Source organism: Neovison vison, chromosome 11, assembly GCF_020171115.1.
Source record: "Neovison vison isolate M4711 chromosome 11, ASM_NN_V1, whole genome shotgun sequence".
In the NCBI taxonomy this organism is placed as follows: domain Eukaryota; kingdom Metazoa; phylum Chordata; class Mammalia; order Carnivora; family Mustelidae; genus Neogale; species Neogale vison.
Genome location: NC_058101.1, coordinates 134,809,188 through 134,836,585, shown reverse-complemented (window position 1 = coordinate 134,836,585; position 27,398 = coordinate 134,809,188). Strand labels below are relative to the sequence as shown.

The following is a 27,398-nucleotide window of genomic DNA, read 5'->3' as shown; positions in this document are numbered from 1 at the left end:
GATATTAACTTTGCACACATTATGGCCGTTCTGCTCATTTACAAGTTCACTGGATTTTATAGACGGGACTCTGGTGGGTCGTCTTTGAGGATTTTAGATCCAATAGAGTAGAAGGATCTGCCTCATAAATTTAATGTGAGAGTTCAATGAGGAATATACAGGAAACAGTTTGAGCTGTTAGTAGCAGCAGCAGAAGGAGTTCTAGAATGTGTGAGAAAGACAATGTCCTCTGCTAATAGTATTTGGAACTCATGCTGAACTTGTCTAAATAAGCTGCAGGTATTTATACTATTATTTAAAATTTTATTTATTTATTTGAAAGAGAAAGAGAAAGAGTATGAGTGGAGGTGGGCGGCAGAGAGACAAGCAGACTCCCCACTGAGGGGGGGGGTCTGATGCAGGACTAGATCCCAGGACCCCAAGATAGTGACTTGGGCTGCAGGCAGATGCTTAACCAACTGAGCCACCCGAGTGCCCCAAGATGCCAGAATTATTTATTAACTCATTCAGCAGTGAGTTACTGAGAGCTTTCTCTGTTCCAGGCAGTGTTGTAAATGCTGGGGTGAAGCAGTGACTAAGACAGACCAAATCTCTGTGTTCCAAAGTTTGTATTCCAGGGGCATGCAAAATGGCCTTTCTTATTTTCTTTAAAATACTTCTTTTGGTGGTCGACTGTCTTATTTTTTTGACTTTTCAAAGAAAGCCTTCATACAGAGGTGAAGAATTTTGTTTTGACAGGAACAAAATTATTTTGTACTTTTATCTATCTACTTCAACTCTCCTATAAAACTCTAGAGTTTAGGGGCGCCTGGGTGGCTCAGTGGGTTAAAGCCTCTGCCTTCGGCTCAGGTCATGATCCCAGGGTCCTGGGATCGAGCCCCGCATCTGGCTTTCTGCTCAGCAGAAAGCTTGCCTCCTCCTCTTTCTCTCTCTACCTGCCTCTCTGCCTTCTTGTGATCTCTGTCAAATAAATAAATAAAATCTTAAAAAAAAAAAACACAAAAAACTCTAGAGTTTAAAGACAAGTCTGGTGATTGGGTAATTTCTCATTCTGTCACTGTGCCTAGCACAGTGTCTTCTTGTAGACAGTACGAAATAAAACCATATTTGCTGAATGGCCTGTCGATTCCAGTAACAAATTATGGAGTTCTGTTTCATTATTTTGTGGTTGCATTTCCTATGCAAGCAAAGATAATTAATAATACAGGGTGGTAAAGATAAGTATCAAATTAGTGATATATAACAGAGGTGCCGTAAGAACTTATTTTTCGGTTAGAGTGATTATAGAATAGAGGAAATGAACTTTGATTTTTTTTTTCAAGATTTTATTTATTTATCTGCAGACAGAGATCACAAGTAGGCAGAGAGGCAGGCAGAGAGAGAGGGGGAAGCAGGCTCCCTGCTGAGCAGAGAGCCGGATGTGGGGCTCGATCCCAGGACCCTGGGATCATGACCTGAGCCGAAGGAAGAGACTTTAAAGGCTTTAACCCACTGAGCCACCCAGGTGCCCCTTTGCTTTAAAGAATAAATAAGACTCAGGTAGAAGAGGAAGGCACTATTAGTAGGTAAGTGTAAATATCTTACTTGGAAGAATCCAAAGAGCTTTGGGAATTTTTACTTTATTTTCTAGACGGTGGTAAATTAGTGAAGATTTTTGCCTTGGGGATTAACCTGTAGTTTGTGAAATTGTCTTCCCAGCTGTATTTGCTGGTATTCCCTGAATTTAGAATTTAGAAATGATTAGAACGTAATGAAATTTAATGGATCATGTAGTCTATTAGGAGGAATGCCATCAATATTAAAAAACAAGATGACAAAGAGAACACAACACAAAGTATTAAAGTGTCACCTGGGGTGAAGTGAAGTATTATCTTATGAAACTCTCATTTCATTTGTACACATGTGGATGAGTGTGTGTGTCTGGGTAGGAACGGATCTGGAAGTGGATTTCAGTTAAACAATTTCAAAATCACTGAACTACAGACCCCAGTGAGATTCTTACTAGTGAGCACTACTTCTATTTTTTTTTTCTCCATCCCAGAAATCGTTGTATTTCTGCTAACCATTGTGTTATTTATTTTTATCATATACATATTGTGTTCTCATATGTAGGGACGAGATTGTGTTTTCTCAAAGACAAAACTCTTAAAAAAGTAAAGATACAGATATTATTCAAGCTCTGGTAATGAGAACATCCCAGATCTGAAGCAAGGCGGTTTTACCTTAGACAACTAGAGGGAGGAGTAGAAAAGTCACCGTGAGTGCTTTACAGTTGGAATTGTTTTGTAATCAAAGAAAGTCTGTCGGTCAGCTGTGCAGGAAATATTGATCTCTATGCCTAGCTAGCTTCAGGAAGACAAACAGTTCTAATCTCAGCTAAATCATTCGTGAGACAAAGAGCACAGGATTGGAGGGTCTGTGTCTGTCCCTGTCAGCAGGTTCAGGCAAAAGTGGAAAGGTCTGTGTTTGGCTCTGTCACAGGTAAACAAAGGAGTCATGGAAAGTCTTACGGAAATCGTGAGAAAGAGTGGACAGTCTTATGTACGTCATATGAGAGAAAGGTGGTTCTTTGTAGTAAGCCATTCCTCAGAACACAAGAGTCGGGGGATTCTGGAAAACAAAAGTTGGAGGGATTTCTTAACTAGAGCTGTTTGAAGCACAGAGCTCAGGTAAACATTGACTTGTCAGTTTTCTCTTCTGGTTTGGCTTTAAAGAAAGCATAGGACCCAAAGTCTGACCCACTCCCTACAAGTGGGTAACTTGGCAGCATGTATCCTGCTAATTTCTTTGATGGTAACTGATCGTGACTAACATCATATACCTCTGTAACAGGAAACTTCTTTTTAATTGGAGAATAACAAGTAGTGGAAAAGTTTATTTAAAGTGAATCTACTTTCAGGGCAAAAGTTTTTTTTTTAATGATTTTTATTTATTTGTTTGAGAGAGAGAGCAGAGCCAGAGACACAGCATGGGAGGGGTGAGGCAGAGGGAAAGGGAGAAGTAGACTCGTTGTTGAGCAGGGAGCCCGATGCGGGGCTTAACCCCAGGACCCTGGGATCATGACTCGAGCTGAAGGCAGACACTTAACCAACTGAGCCACCCAGGTGTCGAATTGGGTGACAAGTGGCTTTGACACTGACAAATGGCTTTCCCTGCGCAATTCCAGCAGTTCTTCCCCTTCCCTAACATCAGGTTTCTATCTTTTGTAGGTAGTTGATTTATACTGGTTGTATAGTATGGCTGTTGATTTAAAAGAAATACATTTACCCAGTATGTGGATAGTTTATATGAATACAGATTGTTTGGGTTCCGTAGAAATATTTTCCTTTACTTTATCAAGATCCTCAGTACTCTATCTAAACTCCTAATTATGAAGACTTCAAATGAGAAAACTCCAATAACAGGCACCCCTCTGTGTTTCATATGCTTTATTTCATGCAGTTCTCACATCAGCTCTATGAGGCAGGTGTTATCACCTTCCCCAGTACCCAGATGAAAAAATGGGAGCTTTGAGAATTTGTGTCATTTGCCTTAAGTCACAGAGTCACCAAATGGCAGAGCCAGGACATGAATGAAATAATGTTTCATAACGCAGGCTATACTCTTTGCTGAAACGGTATGCGAGCCTTCTCCTCACCATCCCACCCATTTCTGTCTCCACCCTTAGTTTTCTCTTTGTCTAGATTCCCTCCTTTACTTAACCACCCAGAAATGTACTTTCTGGGAATGTGGTATTATCGTGTTATATATTTTTAGCCAATTAAAGTCCTTGGTAGGAATAAAGACAGGTATGTATGCATTTTCTTCCTTCCTTCCTTCCCTCCTTTTTTTCCTTTCTTTCTTTCTCTCTCTCTCTTTTTCTTTCTTTCTTAAAACAAGTATCTTTTTCAAGGTAATCTGGAAAGAAAGTATGCTGGTTACATATACAGGTTTTTAAGTCCTATACCAGAGTTCCACTTTGGCTCTGTTGCTTATTAGCTGTGTGATCTAAGGTTAAGGTTTAAAGCGTCAGTGTCCTCGCTTGTAAACTAGTGAGGTTATTATTACCTATCTCATAGGGTTGTTTTAAGATTAAAGGAAATAGTACACTTAAAGTGCTCAGCACCCTACCTTTTACATCCTGCCTTTTACCTGGTAAACACTGTCATCATCATTGTTTTTTATGCTGACAGTGAGATGGGGTAGTCTGGTGAGCCGTGTCCTGGACTGGGAAAAAGCAGCTCTCTCTCATTTTAAATTCCACTCCTATAATGTGACTTTTATTTTTCTCAATTTTCAAGTCATCAAAATGAGACTTTTTTTTTTTTCCCCAGGTTGAGTGGATTCTTAAAGTATCTTTGGAAAGGTACCTTGTAAATTAATTCTGTAATGATCAAGCAAAAACATTTTATTTTATTATTTTTAAGACAATATAGCAACAAAGTAGGTACTTATGAATCTCAAAGAAAAACAGTAATGGTCTTGGGATGGCGAATTTTGGGTGTGTATGTAATGCTAGAATGTGTTGGTGTAGTTTTGAAGTCCACAGAGGACTTTTGATCACAGTGGTGTTAGGTGAAGTTTCCTTGAGTAGGCAAGATTTTTTTGGGGTTTCATGATTTTCTACAGTGACTAAATTCTGTTCTTCTTTGGATTCAAATGTACAAGTAAGAGCTAAATTTTAAGTTTTCAGTTTAATATTTAAAATATATGTTATGGTCCAGAATGAAAGCAAGATGCCTAAATACCTCTAAGCAGTCAAAGGTAAATAATCTATGTAAATTCAGTTAGAGACCAAAATAGCCAGAACTTTCCTTCCAGTGAAAAGTTGTTGAATTGACAGTGTTTGAAAGTTTTATGTGGTGACTCCTTATGGTAACAAATGTAGGATATTGGTCAGTTTCTCAACAAATAAATTTTCCTGAAGTATCTAAGGGCTTTGTCATACATTACACCTTCTTTTAACAAAGAAGGTTGTCTTAATTGTTTCCTTATAAATAGGAAAAGAGAAAGGGGCTCCTGGGTGGCTCAGTGGGTTAAAAGCCTCTGCCTTTGGCTCCCGTGGTGATCCCAGGATCCTGGGATTGAGCCCCACACTGGGCTCTCTCCTCAGTGGGGAGCCTGCTTCCCCCTCTCCCTCTCTGCCTGCCTCCCTGCCTACTTGTGATCTCTGTCTGTCAAATAAATAGGTAAAATCTGCAAAAACAAAACAAAACAAAACAAAAACAAAAACAAAAACAAAAACAAAATCATAGAGAAAGAGAATTGAGAATGCTAATTACAAATGAGATATGGATTCATAAACTATTAAGAGTTGCATGGAATCTTGTAGTACTAAAATACTTTGATTTTTAAGGAATGACTATGAATCTTCTAAATATAAAAATAATTTTTTAAAATGTAAACTCATCCATTCCTTACATTTGTAGGAGCTGAGGCAAGATCTGTGGTCTTTTTTCTTTTCTTTCCTTTTTTTTTTTTTTAAGATTTTATTTATTTATTTGACAGAGAGAGAGATCACAACCAGGCAGAGACGCAGGCAGAGAGAGAGGGAAGCAGGCTCCATGCTGAGCAGAGATTCCTAATGCAGGGCCTGATCCCAGGATCATGACCTGAGCCAAAGGCTAACACTTAACCCACTGAGCCACGCAGGTGCTCCCTGTGATCTCTTTTCTTCCTGCCTTTGTATCTGTTCTGTACTATAGAGGGACTTGCTTTCCGGCCCGTGTGCAGCGCAGCCACATACCCAAGGTCCCTCCTCACCTGCTGCACATAGATGACCTAGATCACCCCGGCACTAGGAATGTGTACATCAGTGGTTTGACTTATCTTCTGGAATGCTGTCATTACCTGGAAGCTTGTTAGAAAAAGAATCTTAGGTCCCCACCCAGACCTACTGAACAAAGTATACTTTTTTATAAACTCACTAGGTGATTTGTATGCAAATTAGAGCTTGAAAACTACTGCTTTCAAGTGGGAGATGGAGAACAGAGGCCTCCATCTCTTGGGTTTAAAGGTGACACTAGTCACATGTTTGCTTCCTCTCTTGACCTCTGAAAGGACTGAGAAAGTTCTGGCCAGTGTTTAGTTCTTGCCAATTTCTTGATGGACTTATTTACATTTCAAATTATAGTTGATTTTCTATTAGTCATATATATGTGTATGTATATATATATACACATATATGTGTATATATGTATGTGTGTATATATGTATGTGTGTGTGTATATATACATACATGTATATATACACATATGTATGTGTATGTATACACACACACATGTATAAATTTTTCCAGTTTGGTAGTTTTCCTTAAGTTGTTTTCTTATTGGGAATATGCTCTACCTCACCCTATACTGTCAATATCCAGTTGTACCAAGATGGCCATTTCTTCTGTGAAGCCCATCTCAGTGCCCCCTGAGTAAGATCTTTCCATTCTGACCCCATTGTCCTAGTAAAAATCTCTGGTAGACTATTTATTGAATTTTTCTCTGGTTATACAACTGAATCCTCCACTAGCTTATCAGCTTCCAGAGGTAGGAACTGCGTTCTATTCATCTTTAGATCCTCCATTACTTATAGCTTGAGACCATTAGACATTTTTTTAGAGAGGGAGAGAGAGAGAGTGTGTGTGTTAGCAAGTGGAGGCAGGGGTGGGGATAGGTGGGGAGGAGGAAGGAGAGAGAGAATCTTAAGCAGGCTTCATGCCCAGAGGGAAGCCTGAAGCAGGGCTGGATCTCACCACCCTGAGATCATGACCTGAGATGACTGGAGTCAAAATCAGGAGGTTTTTTTTTTTTTTTTAAAGATTTTATTATTTTTTTTAACACACAGAGAGAGATTCCAAGTACGCAGAGAGGCAGGCAGAGAGAGAGGAAAGCAGGCTCCCCGCTGAGCAGAGAGCCCAATGCAGGCTTTGATCCCAGAACCCTGATGTCATGACCTGAGCCGAAGGCAGAGGCTTAGCCTACTGAGCCACCCAGTTGCTCCCCCCACTTTTTTTTTTTTAAAGATTTTATTTATTTGAGAGAGAGTGAGCACAAGCGGTGCTCAGGGGGGAGGGACAGAGAGACAGAAGAAGAAGCAGGCTCTGCACTGAGCAGGGAGCCCAATGTGTGACTGGATCCCAGGACCCTGGGATCCTGACCTGAACCAAAGGCCGTTGCTTAACTGACTGAGCCACCCAGGCAACCCCTGAAATCAAAAGTTGGACACTTAACCAACTGAGCCAAGCAGGTGCCCCTAACACAGTAGATTTTTAATAAACGTGTGAAATTATTTTTTAAGCTTTTATTTATTTATTTAAGTAATCTCTATACCCAATGTGGGGCTTGAATTCATGGCCCCGAGATCAAGAGCTGCATGCTGAGCCAGCCAGGCGTCCCCTGCATGAAATCAAATCCACATCATTTAAGTTTATTTTCAGTGACTCTTAAAATTCTCCGCTATGCTGAGAAAGGGATTTTACTCACAAGTTTTATCACATTTAGGAAAGGGTACACTTTTTGCTTCTCATGTAAAATTGTGCTTATCACTGATCTGGTGGTCATGAAGAGAAGTGAGGGCTAAGCCAGAGGTGGAAAATAAACAACAGGTATAGCTTGGAAAATAGACAACAGGTATAGGAAGAACAGAGTTGGAGAAAAAGAAAATCATGAACAATAGAATATGAAAATGTAAGGGAAAGGTAAATTTCTATGACCCTTCTAATCCTTTGGCTCCTCATGCTCATGGATTATAATTAGGGAGGCAGGTGGCATAGAAGATGGGGTGAACTTGGAACTGTGAGACCTGTGCTCTAGTTTTGGCTCTTCTACTAATTAACTGAGCAACTGAGAAACTTACTAACATTTTTGGGTCTCTGTAATCCCATCTAAAATACGAATAGTTAGATTCACTACTTCTTTTTTTTTTTTTTTAAGATTTTATTTATTTATTTGACAGAGAGAAAGAGAGAGATAGAGAGTACAAGCAGGCAGAGTGGCAGGTAGAGGGAGAGAGAGAGGGAGAAGCAGGCTCCCCACCGAACAGGAAGCCACATGTGGGACTCGATTCCAGGACCCTGGGATTATGGCCTGAGCCAAAGGCAGCCGCTTAACCAACTGAGCCACCCAGGTGTCCCAGATTCAGTACTTCTTAACCAAAGATGAAAAGCTAAGAGAGCATGTTTAAAGACACGTGACCAGGTATGATGCCTAGAAATGCATATTCGCTAGGTAGTGATGGGACCTAGGCATAATGTGGCTTTCAATATTCATTTCTGGTTAAGAATAAGTTGATTAGATGCACTCTTATCATTCTTTCTAGCTCAAATGTTCCCTGATTTAATGACTATTAGCCCCTTAATAAATTCATGGTTTTGAGTCTATGTGTTCAGGGACACCTGCGTGGCTCAGTTGGTTAAGTGTCTGCCTTCAGCTCAGGTCATGATCCCAGTGTCCTGGGACTGAGTCTTGCTTGAGTTGGGCTTCCTGCTCATCGAGGAGCCTGCTTCTCCCTCTGCCTCTCCCCTTGCTTGTGCTCTCTCTCTCTCTCTCTGTTTGTGTCAAATAAGTAAATAAAATTAAAAAAAAAAAAGGAGTCTATGTGTCTGTCAGACACTTCTGGTTTTCCTTCTTCCTTCAGGAACACAAACCCTGAATTTCAGCTCAGCACATGCTTTGCAGAATAAAAATTATGCTCTGTAATTTCCTTTTGGGTATGGCCACGGGCGAAATTCTGGCTAAAGGGAAGTGGTGTACACGAATTCTGGAAGTGCCCTCAAAGGAAAGAAGTGTGCCATTCCTCCTTCTTTGTGTGGACTGGCATGCATAAATGATGGCAAAATATGGGTCAGTCACATTGGTCTGTGACACAGCAGCTGGAAGTTGAAGATGGGAGAGAATCAAGAGAGGACTAGCCTGTCCAGGATACCGTGGAGTGCTGCGTCAGCCATGAACTACTCCAGGCTTCCTTTCCAGGTGGGAGAAATACATTATTATCTAGTTAAAGTAACTGCTATTTTGGTTTTACTCTTTATTTCAACCAAACCCATTTTAAACTAGCATAATGTGGAGCGGGAAAAGACTTATGGACTCCTGTTTTGTTTCCTAATCTGCATGTCAGTATGAATTGGACTGTCTATTCACTGACTTTTGTTTTCTACTTCTGTAAGTGTTATATGTCAAGACAGAAATATTTTGGGGACGCCTGGGTGGCTCAGTGGGTTAAAGTCTCTGCCTTCGGCTCAGGTCATGATTCCAGGGTCCTGGGATAGAGCCCCCACATTGAACTTTCTGTTCAGCAGGGAGCCTGCTTTCCGCTCCCGCCCGCCAACCTCTCTGCGTACATGTGATCTCTATCTGTCAAATAAACAAATAAAATCTTAAAAAAAAATAATATTTTGCCTTACTGAAAGAACTTTTAGAATCAAAAATTGATGGAGGGGCATCACAATCATAGGAAGCACAATTTTCTTTTTATGATTTTTATTCTTATCTCTACAAATGGGTATAATTTCCCTCATATATATGTAAAATTTTTGGCCTTAAAAATGGCCAGTTCTGATCAATTTTGTATTGAGTCTCGAACTACAGTGAAATACCAAGCACACCACTGAAGTCGTATAAGCTGTTGCTAACAATTGTTCTTACTGGTCATGGGTAAGCATGTGGTGTCAAATTTTTAAAATACTTCTATCTATTTTTCAAATGTTTGTGCTTTGACAAGAAATCATTAGAAAAAACTCGAATCCTTTTCCTTCCCATGTATTGTTGAACACACATACACACGTACGTACACACACAACCACACTCCATACTATACTGCCCTGGAATTTGTTTCTTATAAACTCATTTATGTTTGCCTCGTAGAAAAGTTACCTTTAAAAACTTTTTAGAACATTGAGCTTTTTTGTACATTTAAGATTTCTGACTTGGGACAGGGATGGGAAGATGGTGAAAGTTAAAATTAGATAAATGAATATCAAATTTTATAGTATATATATTAATTTTACATTATATGTATATTAGGTTCAAGGGAAAAAATCTGCCAAATTCTGGGATCAGAAATCAGGTGACAATTTTGTCCATTTCTAAACCTTTTTTTTTTTTTAAATTTATTTATTTGACAGACACAGCGAGAGAGGGAACACAAGCAGGGAGAGTGGGAGGGGGAGAAGCAGGCTCTCTGCTGAGCAGGGAGCCCGATGTGGGACTCGATCCCAGGACCCTAGGATCTTGACCTGAGCAAGGCAGAGGCTTTAACCCACTGAGCCACCCAGGGACCCCCATTTCTAAACCTTTTAATAATAGTGGTGAAGTGCCACAATAGGTTTTTTGTGCTACTTAATGAGAAACTCTCTCTGTCTCTCTTTCTCACATGTGCACACCACATCCCAAAACAAACTCATCCTCACACAGAATAGAAGCCAAACCAATCAAACCATACAAAAAGGTGATTGGAAAGCAAGAGCCATAGAGACCAGCCTCAAAGAGCTTTCTCTTCTTACCTTCATTCCTCTCATCTGGGTTAGTGTAGATGGAAGCCAGAGTAAATAAGGAAAAGATAACAAAAGCCAGTAAAATGAATGCCATTTCCAGCCTGGTGAATGGAAGCTCCATGAGCCACCACAAACGTCTTCACCTGTAACAGAAACCAAACAGTGGCTCAGCACACTCTAATCTAGAGACAGTTTGTTCGACAATTATTTATTTTAGAATTAAACACTTGTGAGATTTACTGAAACTTGTTAAGGTATTTTCATGCACCTGGAACAATACATTGGGCGAGTGTGCTCTTGTTTTCTCGAAGTTTGCCAGAGCTATTGGTATCACTGAACTTATGCCTTCACCATGCAGATTAGAAGAGAATGTGAATGAATGGCAGAGGCAGTTTCTGTTTACATACATTTGTGAGTTGTTGGATACCCCTCTGGGAGTAAAAACAGGGTGTATTTCAGTTCATGAAGGAATAAGAAGTGATGTTAGTATCTATCTGACACGACTAGACCCAGCTTCAGAGTAAAATCTCTTTTGCTCATGGTCCTGAAATTACCTGGCATCTGCCAGCCAGGTGATAAATAGACGATTTGAAGCATTTTTTATTGAAAAAACCCACAGACCTCAGGTAGCTGGATCAAACCGAGCCTAACTAAATACAAACGTGTTAACAATTCAGCCATGGAACTTCCAGTATCAGACTCCAACAACAAGAGCTCATGTATGTTGACAGGAAATAGGATCTCCATTGGGGGAAAATTACAGCATTACCTACTTGGAAGTAACCTCCCTCTTTTTGTCTTTCTGCCTTTCAACGTTTACTACACGAATGCCAAATATTTAAATGACTTCAGATATGTGGGTTAATGTTATAATTTTAAGAACACCCAGAGAAAGAGATTTCACATCCTTCCACTGTAACTCATTCTAAATTCATTTACTGTCTATTTTGTGGAAGTGATTTATTGAGTCTTTCATCGAAGGATTCAGTTTTCTCTGAATGTGTTTTTAAGATGACCTCATCAGACCCTGTAACTGAGAGACAACATAGGTTTGTCCTCTGCAGAACAGAGGTGGCTGAGGGAATCACGGGTTCTTAAAAATCTGCTGGCTTTGACAGATTTCTTTTCTTTTGGATTTTTTTTTTTTTTTTTAATATTTGAAAATAGTTTGGGAACTCTGATTAGAAGCTTGTAGCTTTTTGTGTTTTTTTTTAAGATAGAATCTTGTAGGACAGAATTTCTATGTCATGGATCCGCACGTTTTTTGTTCGTTCGTTCGTTTGTTTTAAGAGAGAGAGAGAGGGCAGGAGAGAGAGAGAATCTTAATCCATGCACAGCACAGAGCCCAACTCAGGGCTTGATCTCACGACCTGAGCTGAAAACAAGAGTTGGATGCTTAACTGACTGAACCACCCAGGTGCCTTTGGAATGTATGTTTTAAAATATAAAATATAAAGGATACTGCAAACATTTTAATACCATTGCACATGACCTAGTTAATTCTGGTTAATGGGAGTTCAGTTTTCTAGAGTATGACCCTAACATATTGTGCTTAACCACTCTTGAACTGATGAAAATTTGGGCTCTTTCTAGTTTTTTGTCATTACCAACAATGCGGCAGCAAAGATATTTTTGTAAATGTAACTTTGCAGAGATGTTCAGATTTCTCTAGGAAAGATTTATAAGAGGTAGAATTACTGAAACTATACAGCTTTGAAATATTATTTCTTCATAAATTTCCATGGAATTTGCAAAAAACCAATACCATATGTAAAGGACTGTTTCCCCAATCTTTCCCCAGCGCTCTCTCCTTAGTGTTTTTTCCACCAGTTTGAAGTTGAAAATTCTCTCTCTGTTTAAACTGTTTTTTCCCTGATTTTTAGTGAGGTTAAATATTTTTTTCATATGTTGACTATTTTTATACTTTGGTCTGTGAAAACCTTATTCCTATCCTTTGTCCAGTTTTAAACTTGGCATTTGTAATTTTCTCACTAATTTGTAGACTCTCATGTATTTTAGATATACATATTCTATTACCTTCAATTTATCTTTTGTCTTTGCTTCTGGTATCTTTTGTTACTTAGATTTAAAAAAAATTATTTTTATGAAGTTAAATCCACCTTGACTAAAAAGCCCTTGTCCATCTCTGGTCCCATTCCTTGTTTTCTCTGGGGTCTTGCCATCTCTGGGGTAGGAATTTGAAGTTAATTATTACCTATGACCACCAGAGCGTTGTTGAGTTGGCGACGTCATCCATACTGCCTCGCCATTTCTTCCCGTCATCCCTGCCGCATCAAAACCCAGACTCACAGGGTGCCTGGGTGGCTCGGTGGGTAAGGCCTCTGCCTTCCACTCAGGTCATGATCTCAGGGTCCTGGGATTGAGCCCCACATGGGGCTCTCTGCTCAGCAGGGAGCCTGCTTCCCCCCCTCCCCGCCCCACGCCTGCCTCTCTGCCTACTTGTGATCTCTCTCTTTCTTTCTGTCAAATAAATAAATAAATAAAATATTAAAAACAAACAAACAAAAACCAACCCAGACTCACAGCTCCACTCTCAGATTGAGAAGGCGTGGGAAGGAGCTGTCCAACACAGTAATTAAAACAGAAGTGAGTGTTCTGGACGGTTTGGGGAAATCAGAATGTAGGGAAAAGTGAAATTTCATTTTATGGTATGTCTGTATCTGTAATCATGGATGAATTCTGTTTATTTCTCTGAGAATGTATTTTTTTTTTTTTTCCACTCCAGTGTTTCCAAAGTCCAAGGTGAATTTCTATGAGTACAGACAGAATCTGCTAAATCATGTTGACAGTAATTCTGGGCAATATTATAGGAACTGGCTGATATTAAATCACCTTGGCATAAATAAGCAGAATTTAATGATTTATTCAAAGGCCTGATTTTTTGTAATAAGTAAAGGAATGTTGTGTGATCTTTATGGTAGGTCAACACATTATTGGCTGCTTTTAAAGTCACATGAGCTTTCTTTTCTATATATAATTTTAATATCTTAAAATAAGAAATAGCCTTTTTAGGTTTTTTTTAAACTACAGTTTTAGATTTACAGAAATATTGAGCAGAGAGTACAGAGAATTCCATATATTCTCCTTCCTTCTCTGCCATTTCTTCTATTATTAACATCTTGCATTAGCATAGTTTGTTAAAATTAATGAACCAATATGGAAATGTTATTATTAACTGAAATCCATAATTTACATTAGGGTTCACTATTGTGTTATATGTTTCTGTTGGCTTTGGCAAACTTATGTCAACCTCATTACAGTATCACACAGAATAGCTTCTCTTATGCTTCATTATTCATCCCTGTGCTCCCTCTTTTCCACTCCTGGCACCCATTAAACTCGTTACGATCTCTAGTTGTTGTCTTTAAAGATTTTATTTATTTTAGAGAGAGAGAGAGAGAGAAAATGAGAACCAGCAGGAGGAGGGGTAGAGGGAGAGGGAGAAGCAGGCTCCCCGCTGAGCAGGGAGGCTGACTCAGGGCTCTATCCCAGGACCCTGAGATCAGACCTGAGCTGAAGGCAGATGTTTAACTGACTGAGCCACCCAGGCGCCCTGGTAGATAGTTTTTAATCTCCATTTCATAAATGAGGGCACTGAAGTTCTGAGACATGAGCTAACTTATCTTAAGCTATAAGACTAGCATGTGGGGGCTCTTGGCTGTGGCTCTTAATCTTGGGGTCATGAGTTTGAGTCCCACATTGGAGTAGAGCTCACTTAAAAAGTTACAAAAAAAAAATAAAACTAGTATATGCAGAGCTAGAATACCACCTCTGGCAGCCTGGGTTCCAGAAATCCTCACTCTTAATATACTATACTGGCCATGAGCCAACCACTAAGCAAGCAGGCAAGCAAACAAACCAAAACCTACCCTCATAGTTAGAATCCTGTTTTGCAAGACATTATGCAGATTACTGGAAAGGAGTTTTTATGTTAGGTAGTGGGAGAAGATAATATTGGTTAGGCAAAGGACAAATGAAAGAATTTAATGTCAGTGACAGCTTAGTCTTAAATGCTGTTGGATAGTAAATATAATATCTTTAAAAGTACAATGCCGTGGGGCACCCGGCTGGCTCAGTTAGTAGAACATGCAACTCTTGATCCTAGGATTGTGAGTTTGAGCGCCATGTTGGGCATAAGGGATTACTTAAAAAATAGAGTACAGTGTCATGATGAGGTAGTGTTTTGAGAATATTAATTGCATCTCCAAGTGAAGAACAGATTAAAGGAAAAGAACTCTAACAGTAATAAACTTGGAGTGAGATTTTTTTAGCTCTGTATTAGGTTCTGGCAATAGGATTAGAGAGGAAGGGATGAAGCTAAGAAATGTAAAGGAAGAGCAGAAGGATCTTGGAAGTTGGCTGGCTATATGGGGTGCAGAGGGTGCCCCAATACCAGTTAAAATGCAGCATAAGGAGGAAGAGGGGAGATGAAGATAACGGAGTGGGGTGGGGGGTAGGTCCACAGAATCATGTGTGAATTCAGCAATAGAGGATATGAATTCTTTAAATTTCCTCACGGTCAGCAGAGATGTAGAATACGTTGTTGAACATTCTGGAGTCCTTCAATATTTGGAAATTAGATCAATCATGCTGTGTGCCTCTTCAGAGAATATGAAGGCTATTAAGTTTGTTAAAGCATCTCAGAGAACAAAAAATCGTTTTTATTGCCAGTATCCCTATGAGGACTCCTTCCTCTTGGAAAATAGAAGAAAGCCAAGTAAAAACAGAGAAGCAAAAGAAATGATGCCATCTAGTGGTCACGAGGTGCTATAGGTTGGAAGCGAATGAGCTTGAATGGCCAGAGCTCTCTGCGATGCTTCATGTTGTGGTGGTACACACAGACTAAGATATTCGTACGCTCCGTTGCACTTGCTGAATTATGGGTCTGTTCTCGGCTCCGGTACTGTTGTTTCTATTTCATATTTCAATCTGATAAATGTCTCCTTGATTGATTTTCCTCAGTCTTTATTTTGGTTTCTCTGCCATATTGACCTCTGCTCTCTTAGACTCTGTATTTCAAGCCAGCTCTCTTCAAATTTTGACTAAAAAGCCATCTCCTTCCTGAGAATGTTCCCTTAAATACAATTTCAGATTTGGAAAGACAATTAAAGATCACCTTGCCTATTCACTACACAATGAATACTCCCTAAAGTGTTTTGGCAGAATAGATCCCAGCACAAATTTGAATTCCTCTAGTGACAGGGTACTCACTACCTTTGGAAGCAATCTTTTTCACCTCTGGCCAACTCTCTGCTCATTTAGAAAACTTTCTTTAGACAACTTTTTCTCCTCATAGCCATTCCAATTCAGTTCTTAAATAGTTCTGCATTTGTGTGAGGGCTATTCAAATATTGGAAGACAATGAATTTATAATATGTCCCTTGCACCTCCTTTCTTTTCTCTAAAAAAGCCATTCTTCATCTGATATAGTTCTGTATCTCTTTTCCGTTGTGATTTCTCTCCCTGGTTTCCAGATCTTTTATGTGAAGTACCCAAGTAGAAGACAATACTTTTTTTTTTTTTTAAGATTTTATTTATTTGACAGAGAAAGAGAGTGAGTGAGCACAAGTAGGCAGAGCAGCAAGCAGAGGGAGAGGGAGAAACAGGCTCTCCATTGAGCAGGGAGCCCAATGGTCACTCCAGAACCCTAGGATCATGACCCCAGCTGAAAGCAGCCACCCAATGGATTGAGACACCCAGGCACCCCATGAAGACAATAATTTGATTTGTTTAGGGTCCCATAGAGCAGTAGCTGTGTGCACTGCCTTTTACGTGTTCTCCTTTCCCAATGATCTGGTTGCAAATCAGGCCTGATTAAAAAAAATGTGTGTGTGTGTGTGTGTGTGTATACACACACATACACTAACTGACAGACTAAACCTCCATGTCTTTTTCTCTGTATTATTACCAAATTGTCAAATTGTTCTTTTTTAAAGATTTCATTTATTTATTTGAGAGAAAGAGATAGTGAGAGAGATCACAAGATCACAAGAAGCAGGCTTCCCACAGAGCAGTGATCCTGTCCTGGCACAGGGAGCATGACCCGAGCTGAAGGTAGCTGCTTAACTGACTGAACCACCATCAAGGCGCCCCAAATTATAGTTCTTAACTTGAATTCTTTTATACTTGGTTGTTTGATCCTTAGTATTTTTTTACTCATTAGATTTCATATTATTAGATTTAGCCCATCTATCCCACCTGTCTAAGACCTTTTTTGGGATCATTTTCTCATCATGCCACAACTTTGCAAATCCTTTCAGCTATATGTCACCTATGCCAATGGGTGGGTCTTCTACACGAGCCTTTAAATATTTGGTGAAAACACTGCTTAGAACAAGGTTATCTGCTCAATGAGAACAAGTCAAAATATACTGAGGTTTATTGGCCTTTCTTAATCTACATGTTTAGGGAATCCACTTTTTGGAGTTTTAGGGGGAATCATAGGAGATAAAGTACCTTGAACAGTGCCTTACATTTGGTGGGTGTGCAGTAAATTAGTCATTGAAATTTATTCCCCTTCCTGAAATTTTTTTTTTAAAGATTTGTTTATTTATTTGAGAGAGAGAGAGAGAGAGAACATGCACACATGTGCATGTGTGAGTGAGCATGGGGTGGCAGTAGATGGAGGGGAGGAGGGGCAGAGGACAAGAAAGAGTCCTCAGGCAGACACTACACTGAGCAGGGAGCCCCACAAAGTGCTCTGTCCCATGACCCTGAGATCATGATCTGAGCTGAAATCAAGAGTAGGACATTTAACCAACCAAGCCACCCAGGTGCCCCAACCCTCTTCTGGAAATTGCTAAGATTAATTTGCCTCTGCAGATCTGTTCTTTGTAAAACATAAATCCCTCAGTTTTAAACTGTGTCTCTATTTGGTCAGTCTTCAAAATTTTTCAGGTTTTAGCTACATACTTACTTTAAAGAGACTATTCTCATCCCTTTTAATGTATTTATTGGTTTTTAGTTTATTTAATATCATTTTCTGGATTTCTAAAGGGTGATTTAAAAATAATACTGATTTTTTTGTGATTATAAATATTATATTTGTTGGGGAATTTTGGAAAGTAAAGTAAAATAGGAAAAAAATCACAGAAGGTTTGTGTTCCCATTTTGATATTCTCACAGAATTCTCTAGGCAGTGACTTTATTTTTCTGAAAGAACCATCACCAAATTTGCAATTCTCTAAGGTGTAGGTTTCCTAGGTTTTTTTTTTTTTTCCCTTTCTGCCTTCTAAGGATATATATATGTGTGTATACACACACACACACACACACACACTATTTTAACTCAAGTTCATGCTAAGAATATTAACTTTTATTTTTTCTTTATTCTTTTGTCTCTAGTTAGATATTCATCCTCTAATCAAAAACAGTCAGAATCCCTTTGTGATTGAAAACTAATAGATCTCCAAAGTCTTTTTAATTCAGGGCTATTTGAGGTCTATTTTTGCCCCAGGAGAACATGAATACAGGTATCTTCAGATTTTCCCCTTTGCTAGTTTTTCAAAGTGTTTCATTTTTCTAGGCAGTATAGAATCACATAAATCCACCCACAAATGAGTAACTGCAATGCAATGAGTAACTTCAACCTGAGAGAGTTTAGATGAGTTTTACATGACATATAAACAAGTGTTTTGTATCTTATTTTATGGCAGTATTGTTGGCTCTGTTTAGATGCTGCCGAGTATTACCTATCATTTTTGCTGGACTAGACATTTTATCATTTTGGTTGCAGTAGATATTTGTTAAAATGAAAGAAAGACATTCAGGACATCATAGCTGTAATTCCAGCATCCTGAATTCCAGATGATGTCCGGTATATCTCTAGTGTCTGGGTTCCCTAAAACTTGGGAGGAGATGTCCTATTTTGTTTTGCATATACTTGTTGCCATTTAAAAAAAAAAGATTTTATCTATTTATTTGACAGACAGAAATCACAAGTAGGCAGAGAGGCAGGCAGAGAGAGAGAGGAAGGGAAGCAGGCTCCCTGATGAGCAGAGAACCCAACTTGGGGCTTGATCCCAGGACCCTGGGATCATGACCTGAGCCCAAGGCAGAGGCTTTAACCCACTGAGCCACCCAGGCACCCCTACTTGTTGCCATTTTAAGGCAGAGATACTTAGTCACCTCCGAATCATTAGTTTTACACTGCCGAGTTTCTATTGAAAGTTAGAGAGTTTCCTGTTTGGTACTCCTTGGCCTTGCAGAGTGTGTGTTGTGTGATTGTTGGGCGTGCTGGAGACTGGATGGATTGAGGTGGCTCTCTTGCATGTTCCTCTCCTTCCTGTAAACACTGGCTGAGCTGGCCAGAGCCCTGGAAGTGGGAGCCAAGACAAAGCATGGGATACTTCATTAAATTGAGTCTGCTGTCCAGGTTGGAGGTTACTTGTCACATCTCAGGCATAACTGTGATGGTGGGTCATGGGGCTGCCGGACAGCACAGTCTTACTGACTTAACTCTTGCCAACTATAGACTCTATTTTAGGAATGAGTAATTGACCATGGCTTCTTTTACTGTTTGTCAGTGCTGTGATTTCTGGATTGCTAGATCCAAAGGGCAGACATTGTGTCTGTTTTTATAACTACCTCTGTAAAATTATAGGATAAGCCCTAAGTTTCAAGACCAGTTTATAACCCTTTTTTTGTGATAATAATGGATGACTTGATGAAAAAGATAAGAGAATTATGTAAAGCATAGAAATAAACTCAAGAAAACGATTCAATTATTTCATGAAACTGTTAAGATGAAGTTTTTAGTTCACTTTTTAAAAAAGATTTTATTTATTTATTTGAGAGAGAGAGAGAGACAGAGAGACAGAGATAATGAGAGAGAACATGAGTGGGGAAGAGAGGGAGAAGCAGACTCCCACCAAGCAGGGACCCTGATGCTGGTATTGATCTCAGAATCCCGGGATGATGATCAGATGCTTAACTGAGCCACTCAGGTGCCCCTTTAGTTCACTTCTTTGTATTAGCAATGGTCAACAGAATATTTCTCTGATAAATTTATACTATAGCATGAAGTTCGGTTTCTAGTAAATCCAGTATGTGTGTGTTTTAATGAAGAGTTGGCATTCAAATACTATAAATAAATATATCGTGGAGCTCTAAACGATCTAAAAATAAGCAAGACACTTTAACCCTTGAGCTTAGCATAGCAATAAAAACTTAGAGCTAGGCAATTGTTTTGAGAAATACGCAATGACAATATTGAGTTCCTTGTAGAATAGCAATATGCTATAAAACCTCCTTTCAGAGAATAAAAGCAGAGGAAAATGGTTCCCAATCATATTATGAGGCTTGCATTAATTGTGATAAAAAAAAAAAACTGACAGAAACTACAAAAACAACAACAAGAGAAAATTACAGGTTGATAATCCTAATGAATATAAACAGAAAAATCCTAACAAAATAAGAGCAAAATAAGATCCAGTGGTGTACAGAAAAGGATGATAGAAAGCCAAGTTCATCCCAGGTTATTCTTAGGTTGGTTTAACATTTGACATTCAATCAATGTAATTTCCTCTATTAAGAGTATAAAGAAAAAAAACCCCCAAATAACCATTTAAATCAATGCAGAGAACTCATTTGACAAAATTGTACTCCATTCACAACCAAAAAATTCCTAGAAATTGGAATAGAAGGGCTCTTCCCTAATCTGATAATGTGAATCTCTAAAAATCTATGACTACCATCATAATTAAAGGTGAAATATTGAATGCTTTGTCCCTAATAATAACGTCCACTCCAACCACTTCTATTCAGTGTTATTCTGGTATAGTTCTAACCATTGCAATAAGGTGAGAAATAAAAATAAAAAACCTGAAGAACATAACAAAAGTAAAACTATCTCTATTTGCAGATGACATGATAGTTTAAGTGGAAAATCCTACAGATTCTACAAAGGAATTATTAGAATTTGTCAAGATCTCAACATACAAGGTCAGTATTAAAAAATCAGTTATATTTTGACCGGTTTCAAAAATTATAAGATAAAATCTAAGAATTCCCTTTAAAATAGAATTTAAATACTTAGGAATAAATGAACAAAAGAGGTACAAGGCTTTTATATTGAAATACTTACCATATGTCTGATACTTGTATACACTCAAATTTTTTTTACCCTCATAAAGCTAGTTCAAATTTGGTTTCTGTCATCTCAAGCAAAGGGGTACACTCTATTTTTTTCCCAAAGGAGTGCATTCTAATGAATACTTTTCACATATGGTGGCAAAACTTAAAATGATGTAAAGAAATGGCTAGTCTTCATCGTATAGTCTTAGAAAGAACATTAGATTTAAAATATTTCTATTTCTTTTATCCTTTTTCTAAAGACTTTATTTATTTGTTTGACAGAGAGAGAGAGAGAACGAACATAAGAGGGGGAGTGGCAGGCAGAGGGAGAGGGAGAAGCAGGCTCCCCACTGAGGAAGGAGCCTGATATGGGACTTGATCCCAGGACCCTGGGACCATGACCTAGGCTGAAGGCAGATGCTTTACCAATGGAGCCATCGAGATGTCCCCTGATGTATATTTTTAAATAAGAAATTCATCATAGTAGTAGAACACAGGCACAAGGATGGTGAATGGAGTGTCAGTTTAAAGGCGTCTCAGAAACACATGATGTAGACAGGATCAAAAGATGGAAACGCCCACAAAGGCTGAAGAGTTGGCTGCACAGTTCAAGTGACCTGAAGGCTGCTGGGGGAGGGAGCGGGCTTGGCGTCAGCAGGGTGGGTGGGATCAGCTGACTGTCGCTACAGGGAACATAACTCCTCCCTAAGAACAGAGGGGATGCGAGGAAGCTGGAGAGACCCCAGGGCCAGTGGAGAAGTGAAGTTGTCACTGTAGGGAGGGCTTAGCTATTTATTTATTTATTTATTTAAAACAAAGGTGATTCCTAGCCCCTTCTTGACTTTCTCAGCAACAGGGGATCCCTGTCCTACTTTCTGCCAGACTAGCCTTTCACCCAATCAGCTTCACCCTCCATCTTGAAAGAAAATGGGAATAAATCCTACTGGGGGATAAATCCCACTCAGTTTATTCTTTTTGTTCTGGGTAGTATTCCATTTTATGAAAAATCTCCACTTTGCTATCAATTCGTGTGTCAATAGGCATATTTGGCTTGTTTCCAGTTTGGGACAATTATGAATAAAACTTCTGTGACCATTTATGTAAAAAAAAAAAGACCTCTACCTTTAAAATTACAAAGCACTTCTGAGAGAAATAATAAATTGAGAGATATACCATATTTATACATTGGAAGACTCGGTATTGTTAAGCTTATTCTTAACCTATAAATTTAATGTAATCATAGTCGTAATCTTACCTTGTCCTTGTAGAAATTGATCATCTGATTGTAAACTTTCTATGCAAAGGAGGTAGCACATCCAAACATTTTCAAGAAAAGAGAGTAAATTTAAAGGACTCATATTACCTGACTTGGCAACTTACTATGAAGCCATAGTAGTCAAAAAAGTGTGGTGTTTGCATAAGAAGAGACAAATGAATTAATGGAACTGAATAGAGTCCAAAATTAAGATCTACTCTTTATGGTCATTTGATTTTCTATAGTCTCCAAAGAAACCCAGTAGAGAAAGGGAAAAAAAATAGTTTTTTTTTTTTTTTTTTAAACACTGGATATTCATTAGAAGATAGATATTCACTAAGCTAGATACTCATTAAAAAAGGAAGAAAACAAAGAACTCTTGCTTCACACCAAACACAAACATAGTTTTATTTTTTATTTTTTTAATTTTTAATAGATTTTATTTATTTATTTGATAGACAGAGATCACAAGTAGGCAGAGAGGCAGGCAGAGAGAGAGAGGAGAAGGAAGCAGGCTCCCTGCTGAGCAGAGAGCCCGATGTGGGGCTCGATCCCAAGAGCTTGAGATCATGACCTGAGCCGAAGGCAGAGGCTTAACCCTCTGAGCCACCCAGGCGCCCCAACACAAACATAGTTTTAGAACTGAATGTAAAAGTTAAAATGATAAGACTTCTAGGGAAAAAGAAAAAAAAACAACAACCCCCAAACCATGGAAGATTATCATTGCAACTTGATAAAAAAGAAGACGTTTTTAGGTAGCACACAGAAATTCATGATAATACAAAAATAGGTACTTAGACTTCACCAAATTTTAAAACTAGTGCTCACCAATTACACATTTAAGAAATTGAATAAGAAGTGCCTGGATGGCTCAGTGGATTAAGCTTCTGCCTTCTCAGGTCATGATCCCAGGGTTCTGGGATGAGCCCTGAGAAGGGCTCCCTGCTCAGCAGGAAGCCAGATTCCCTCTCCCTCTACTGCTCCCCCCGCCCCGCTTGTGCTCTCTCTCTCTTAACCCCCCCCCCAAAAAAAGGAGAAGAAAATGAATGAGCTAGCTACAGACAGGAGAAAAACATTTACAAAACATGCAGTTGACAGAGAACTTGTAGCTGCAGCATACACTTACAAAAGCACCTCTAATTCAATAATAAGAAGACCAACAGTCAATTTTTTTAAAAAATGGGCCAAATATTTAAATAGACATTTAATAATGCTATGCAAATGACCATGGGAAGACCCTCAGCCCCAGGAGACATCAGGTAAATGCTGATCAAAGCACAATGAGCTAGGACCACCCAACCAGCAGAATAACAGACTAAGAGCTGCTTAACCTCAAAATTGGCAAGAGGATGGGCTAACTGAACTTCTCCCACAGTGCTGGTGAGGCTGATAAAATGATATGATTACTTTAGAAAAATCTCTGGTAGAGTCTTATAAAACCAAGGTTATTACTACATTATGACCCAGCAGCATGTGTGCGAGGAAAGATTTGTGTAAGAATGTTTATAACAGGTTTATTCAGAATAGCTAAAAACCTGGGTGAAGCCCCAGTGTCCACCAATGAGAGGTGGATAAACAAACTGTAGTATATTCATCCAACAGGCTACTGCTCACCAGTAAAAAAGGAATGGCCTACTGATACACACAAAAACATGAATGAACATGAAAACAACATCATGCATACGCACTGTCTGAAGGAGATGAAGAATGATTACCTCTGGAGGTAGGAGAAGGCACCGACTAAGCAGGGGAATATAAAGGTTTCTAGATATGGAATGATGACAAGGATTTGGATCACAGATGTATACATTTATCAAAGCCCATCTGATAGTATACTAAAGATTTGTGCTTCTTACTGCACACGAACTTTATCTCAAGAAAAAAGTTAAACAATTGAACTCCAGTTAGTGACATGTATCCCTAAATGTTTAGGTAAAGTATACTGAGGTCTGCAACTTTATTTTTTTTTAAGATTTTATTTATTTGTTTGTTTATTTATTTATTTATCTATTTGACACACAGAGAGAGAGAGATAGAGAGCAGCAGCAGCAGCAGAGGGAGAGGGAGACACAGACTTCTTGCTGAGCAAGGAGCCTGATGGGGGGCTGGATCCAGGGACCCTGGGATAATGACGTGAGCTGAAGGCTGATGCTTAACTGAGTGAGTCACCTAGGTTGCCCCGAGGCCTGCGACTTTAAAATGCATCATACAAGTAAAGAGGATGGAGCCTCTGGGTTGGGGAACATGTGTTGATTTGGGGAAAGTGATGCTCCAGGACAGGGCATGGAAGCTCTGGGCCCTTCCCCACACCTTGCCCTGGGCTTCTCTTCCATCTGGCTGTTCCTGACTTATATCTCTTATCTTAAACCAGACATCAGAAAACATTAAAAAAATCTATAAAATACCAAAAGAATAATCCAAAAAGAAAGAATTGGTAATCTGGAATTCATTAGAATGAAAAAGTGCTTTGTGAGGGACTATATTTAGAGAGTGAGAAGACAAGCCACAGACTGAAAGAAAATATTTGCAAAACTCAATATCTGATGAAGCAGTGTTTTCCAAGATACACAAAGAACTCTCAAACTCAACAATAGAAAATAAACCCAGTTAAAAAATAAACCAAAGACCTTTACAGACACCTCACCAAAAAAGATACAAATGTCACTCAGCATATGAAAAGATATTTCATATCATATGTTATCAAGAAAATGCCAGGTAAAATGAGATACTGCTACGTACCTATTAGAAATCCAGATCGCTGACAACACAAAATACTGGTGAAGACATAGAGCTGTAGAAACTCTCATTCGTGGCTGATGAGAATGCAAAATGGTACAGCCATTTTTTTTTAAAAGATTTTATTTATTTGACAGAGACAGAGGTCAACAAGTAGGCAGAGAGGCAGGCAGAGAGAGAGGGAGAAACAGGCTCCCCGCTGAGCAGAGAGCACGGTGCAGGGCTTGATCCTAGGACCCTGATATCATGACCTGAGCCGAAGGCAGAAGCTTAACCCGCTGAGCCACCCAGGCGCCCCAGTACAGCCATTTTTAAAAAAGATTTGTTCACTTATTTTAGAAAGAATGAGAGAGAGAGAGAGAGAGAGTAGGAGTTGGGGGGCAGAGGGAGAGCGAGAGAGAATCTCAAATAGACTCTGCGTGGGTCTCGATCTCACGACCCGGACATCATGGCCTGAGCCGAAACTCAGAGTCGTATGTATAACTGAATGAGCCACCCAGGTGCCCCAGTATCACCACTTTGGGATACAATTTGGCAGTTTCTTACAAAGCTAAACATATTCTTGCTACATGATGTAGCAACTACTCTCTTTGGTGTTTGCCCAAAGAAGTTGGAAACTTATCTCCAAACAAAACTCAGCACACAGCTTTATTTATCATTGCCAAAATTTCAACACTGTCCTTCAGCAGGTGAATAGATAAACTGTGGAATACCCAGACAATGGAATATTACTCAGCTCTGAAAAGAAATGAGCCACCATGCTATGAAAAGACAATAAGGATGTCTATTACTGATAGAAACCAACCTGGAAAGGCAAGATACTGCATGATTCCAATTATATGATGTTCTAGAAAAGGCAAAACTATGGAGACAAGGAAACTATTAGTGATTGCCAGGGATGGAGGAATATGAACACCAGGGGTGAACCCTAACATAAACTACGGACTTTGGGTGATTATGATGTGTTGATTTAATCAGTTGTAACCTGATTAATTTCATTGTAATTAATCAGTAAAATACATTGTAATCAAGTGAACCACTGTGGTGGGAGACTGTTGATAATGGGGGAGGCTGGAAGCATATGAGAAATATTTGTACCCTGCTCTTAATTTTGCCGTGAACCTAAAACTTCTCTAAAAAAATAAAAGTAAAGAATATGAGTAGATGGATGAATAGATGGAGGGGTATTAGGTAATATTTGAAGAGGCCAATACAGCAAAGTGTTAATTGTAGAATCTATGTGGTGGGTATTTGGGTGTTCATGGTATAATCATTTTAATTTTTTGTATGTATGAAAATTTTCAATAATTTTGGAACAGAAAGTCTTTGCTGCTAAAGTCTTAGATAAAATACTCTTGCTTGGACTTGAAAATACAAAAAAACCCCAACATTTTGTGTGTGTTTTATGTAGATTTTATGTAGAGAATTTTTGGTTTTAATTGTTGGTAATGTGATTACTGCTCTGTCTCAACAGAGAGGATCCCTATGAGACCAGATGAATTTTCTGTACCTCATCGCACAACACAACAGGCAATTCAATAACCTCAGTCCAGTTTGAATTTTTAAGGCACATCTCATGACACTTTTACCTCAGAATGTAACCAAAAATAATTTTGGTTACAGATTTCTATCACCAGTTTATGTTACAAAACATATTAAGAAAAATTCAGGAGGAAATTTATCTTTTAGTCTTAAATTAAAAATAAAGAATGCATTATTAGCTATGTCCCTCAGAAATATTTCTCTTGAAATTATTTCTTGCTTTCACCAAAATATGGTACCATAATTTCAATAAGAGGAAAATACGAGAACTGAATGAGATCTTGTGATTGGATTTCCTTAATTCTACCTTGAAAATAAATGAAAATACATTTCTTGTTACTTGGAAATAAAAACTGCACAAAGAAATCAGTCACAGATAGCAAAGGAAAAGAAAAATATTCGGAGAGTGTGTTTCGGAGAGTGTGTTCCACAAAGCGCAGACTTTTCCCCTCTTTTAGCCATATTTCTTTTATGCTAAAAAAAAACTCCAGGAAAGAACAATAAGTGGAATTTCATTACCTATGGCAATGAAATTAATTACTAGACAATATGGGCTAATTAAAAAAAAAAGTTTCGTTTGAGGCAAAGAAAACATGAGGATTTTATAGAAACTTACCAGAAGCATTCCTGTCCTTGAGAGTGGTGGCTAGGAAGAAGCCCTTGAGTCTGATTCAAACAGAGTCTTCAGTGTCTTGGGGTCAGAGCAGGACAGGCTGTGTCCCTTAATAAACATTTTCACTGAACTCTACAAGGCCATGAAAATGTAGGGGCTTCCTGAGGCCAATTCATTAACCAAAGTTTACTAATCTAGCTGGAGTTTTAATTAAGTTTTATCCAAGGAGAATCTGTATTTCCAAAGGGAAAAGGCATCCTCTCCTGAAGAATCAAGAAGGAAAAAGGAAGCTATGAACAAGTTCAGTTATTTACTTTTTCTATCACATGCCCTTCTGTAAATACCACTAATATATACAGCTTTGAGCAAGCAAAGACTGTTCCTTCCGTCCAGGCACATTGAGACTCAACAGGTGGTTGATAGGGTGACGTGTCTGAACACAGGTCAATTTCTATAGTGTTCTTTAACAGTAAACCAGGCTGAACAAATAAGCACTTGGTAAACAATTAACTTTCCAAGTACTGTTTATCTTGGGACTTTGTCTTGGTTTTTATTTTGGTTTAAGTAGCCCATTTGCTATTCACTCCACCTGGAGATCTCATTATTTTCTTCTTATTCGTTATTTTTTATTTTAAAAGCATTAATTAATTAATTAAGAAGTAAGAGCAATACCTCTAGAATGATGTTAGTAATAAATA

The 27,398-nt window shown here is 38.8% G+C and overlaps 1 protein-coding gene across 1 annotated transcript; it reads right to left on the bottom strand.

Annotated features, from left to right (window-relative positions):
- Positions 1–3,693: 3,693 nt before the first annotated feature.
- Positions 3,694–27,075, bottom strand: SMIM31 (small integral membrane protein 31). Its single transcript, XM_044225967.1, has 3 exons — positions 26,704–27,075; positions 10,469–10,602; positions 3,694–3,860 (listed from the first exon to the last, which is right to left on the bottom strand). The coding sequence occupies exons 2-3, from the start codon at positions 10,578–10,580 to the stop codon at positions 3,694–3,696; spliced, it is 279 nt and encodes a 92-aa protein (XP_044081902.1). The 5' UTR covers positions 10,581–10,602; positions 26,704–27,075.
- Positions 27,076–27,398: the final 323 nt, after the last annotated feature.

Bases quoted from the DNA above. Each gene is read 5' to 3' on its own strand.
- SMIM31 (XM_044225967.1), bottom strand. From the start codon at position 10,580: ATGGAGCTTCCATTCACCAGGCTGGAAATGGCATTCATTTTACTGGCT. The intron at 3,861-10,468 runs GTAAGAAGAGAA...TAAGAAAGAAAG, and splicing joins CCCAGATGAGAGGAATGAAG to AAAAAGAGAGAGAGAGAAAG.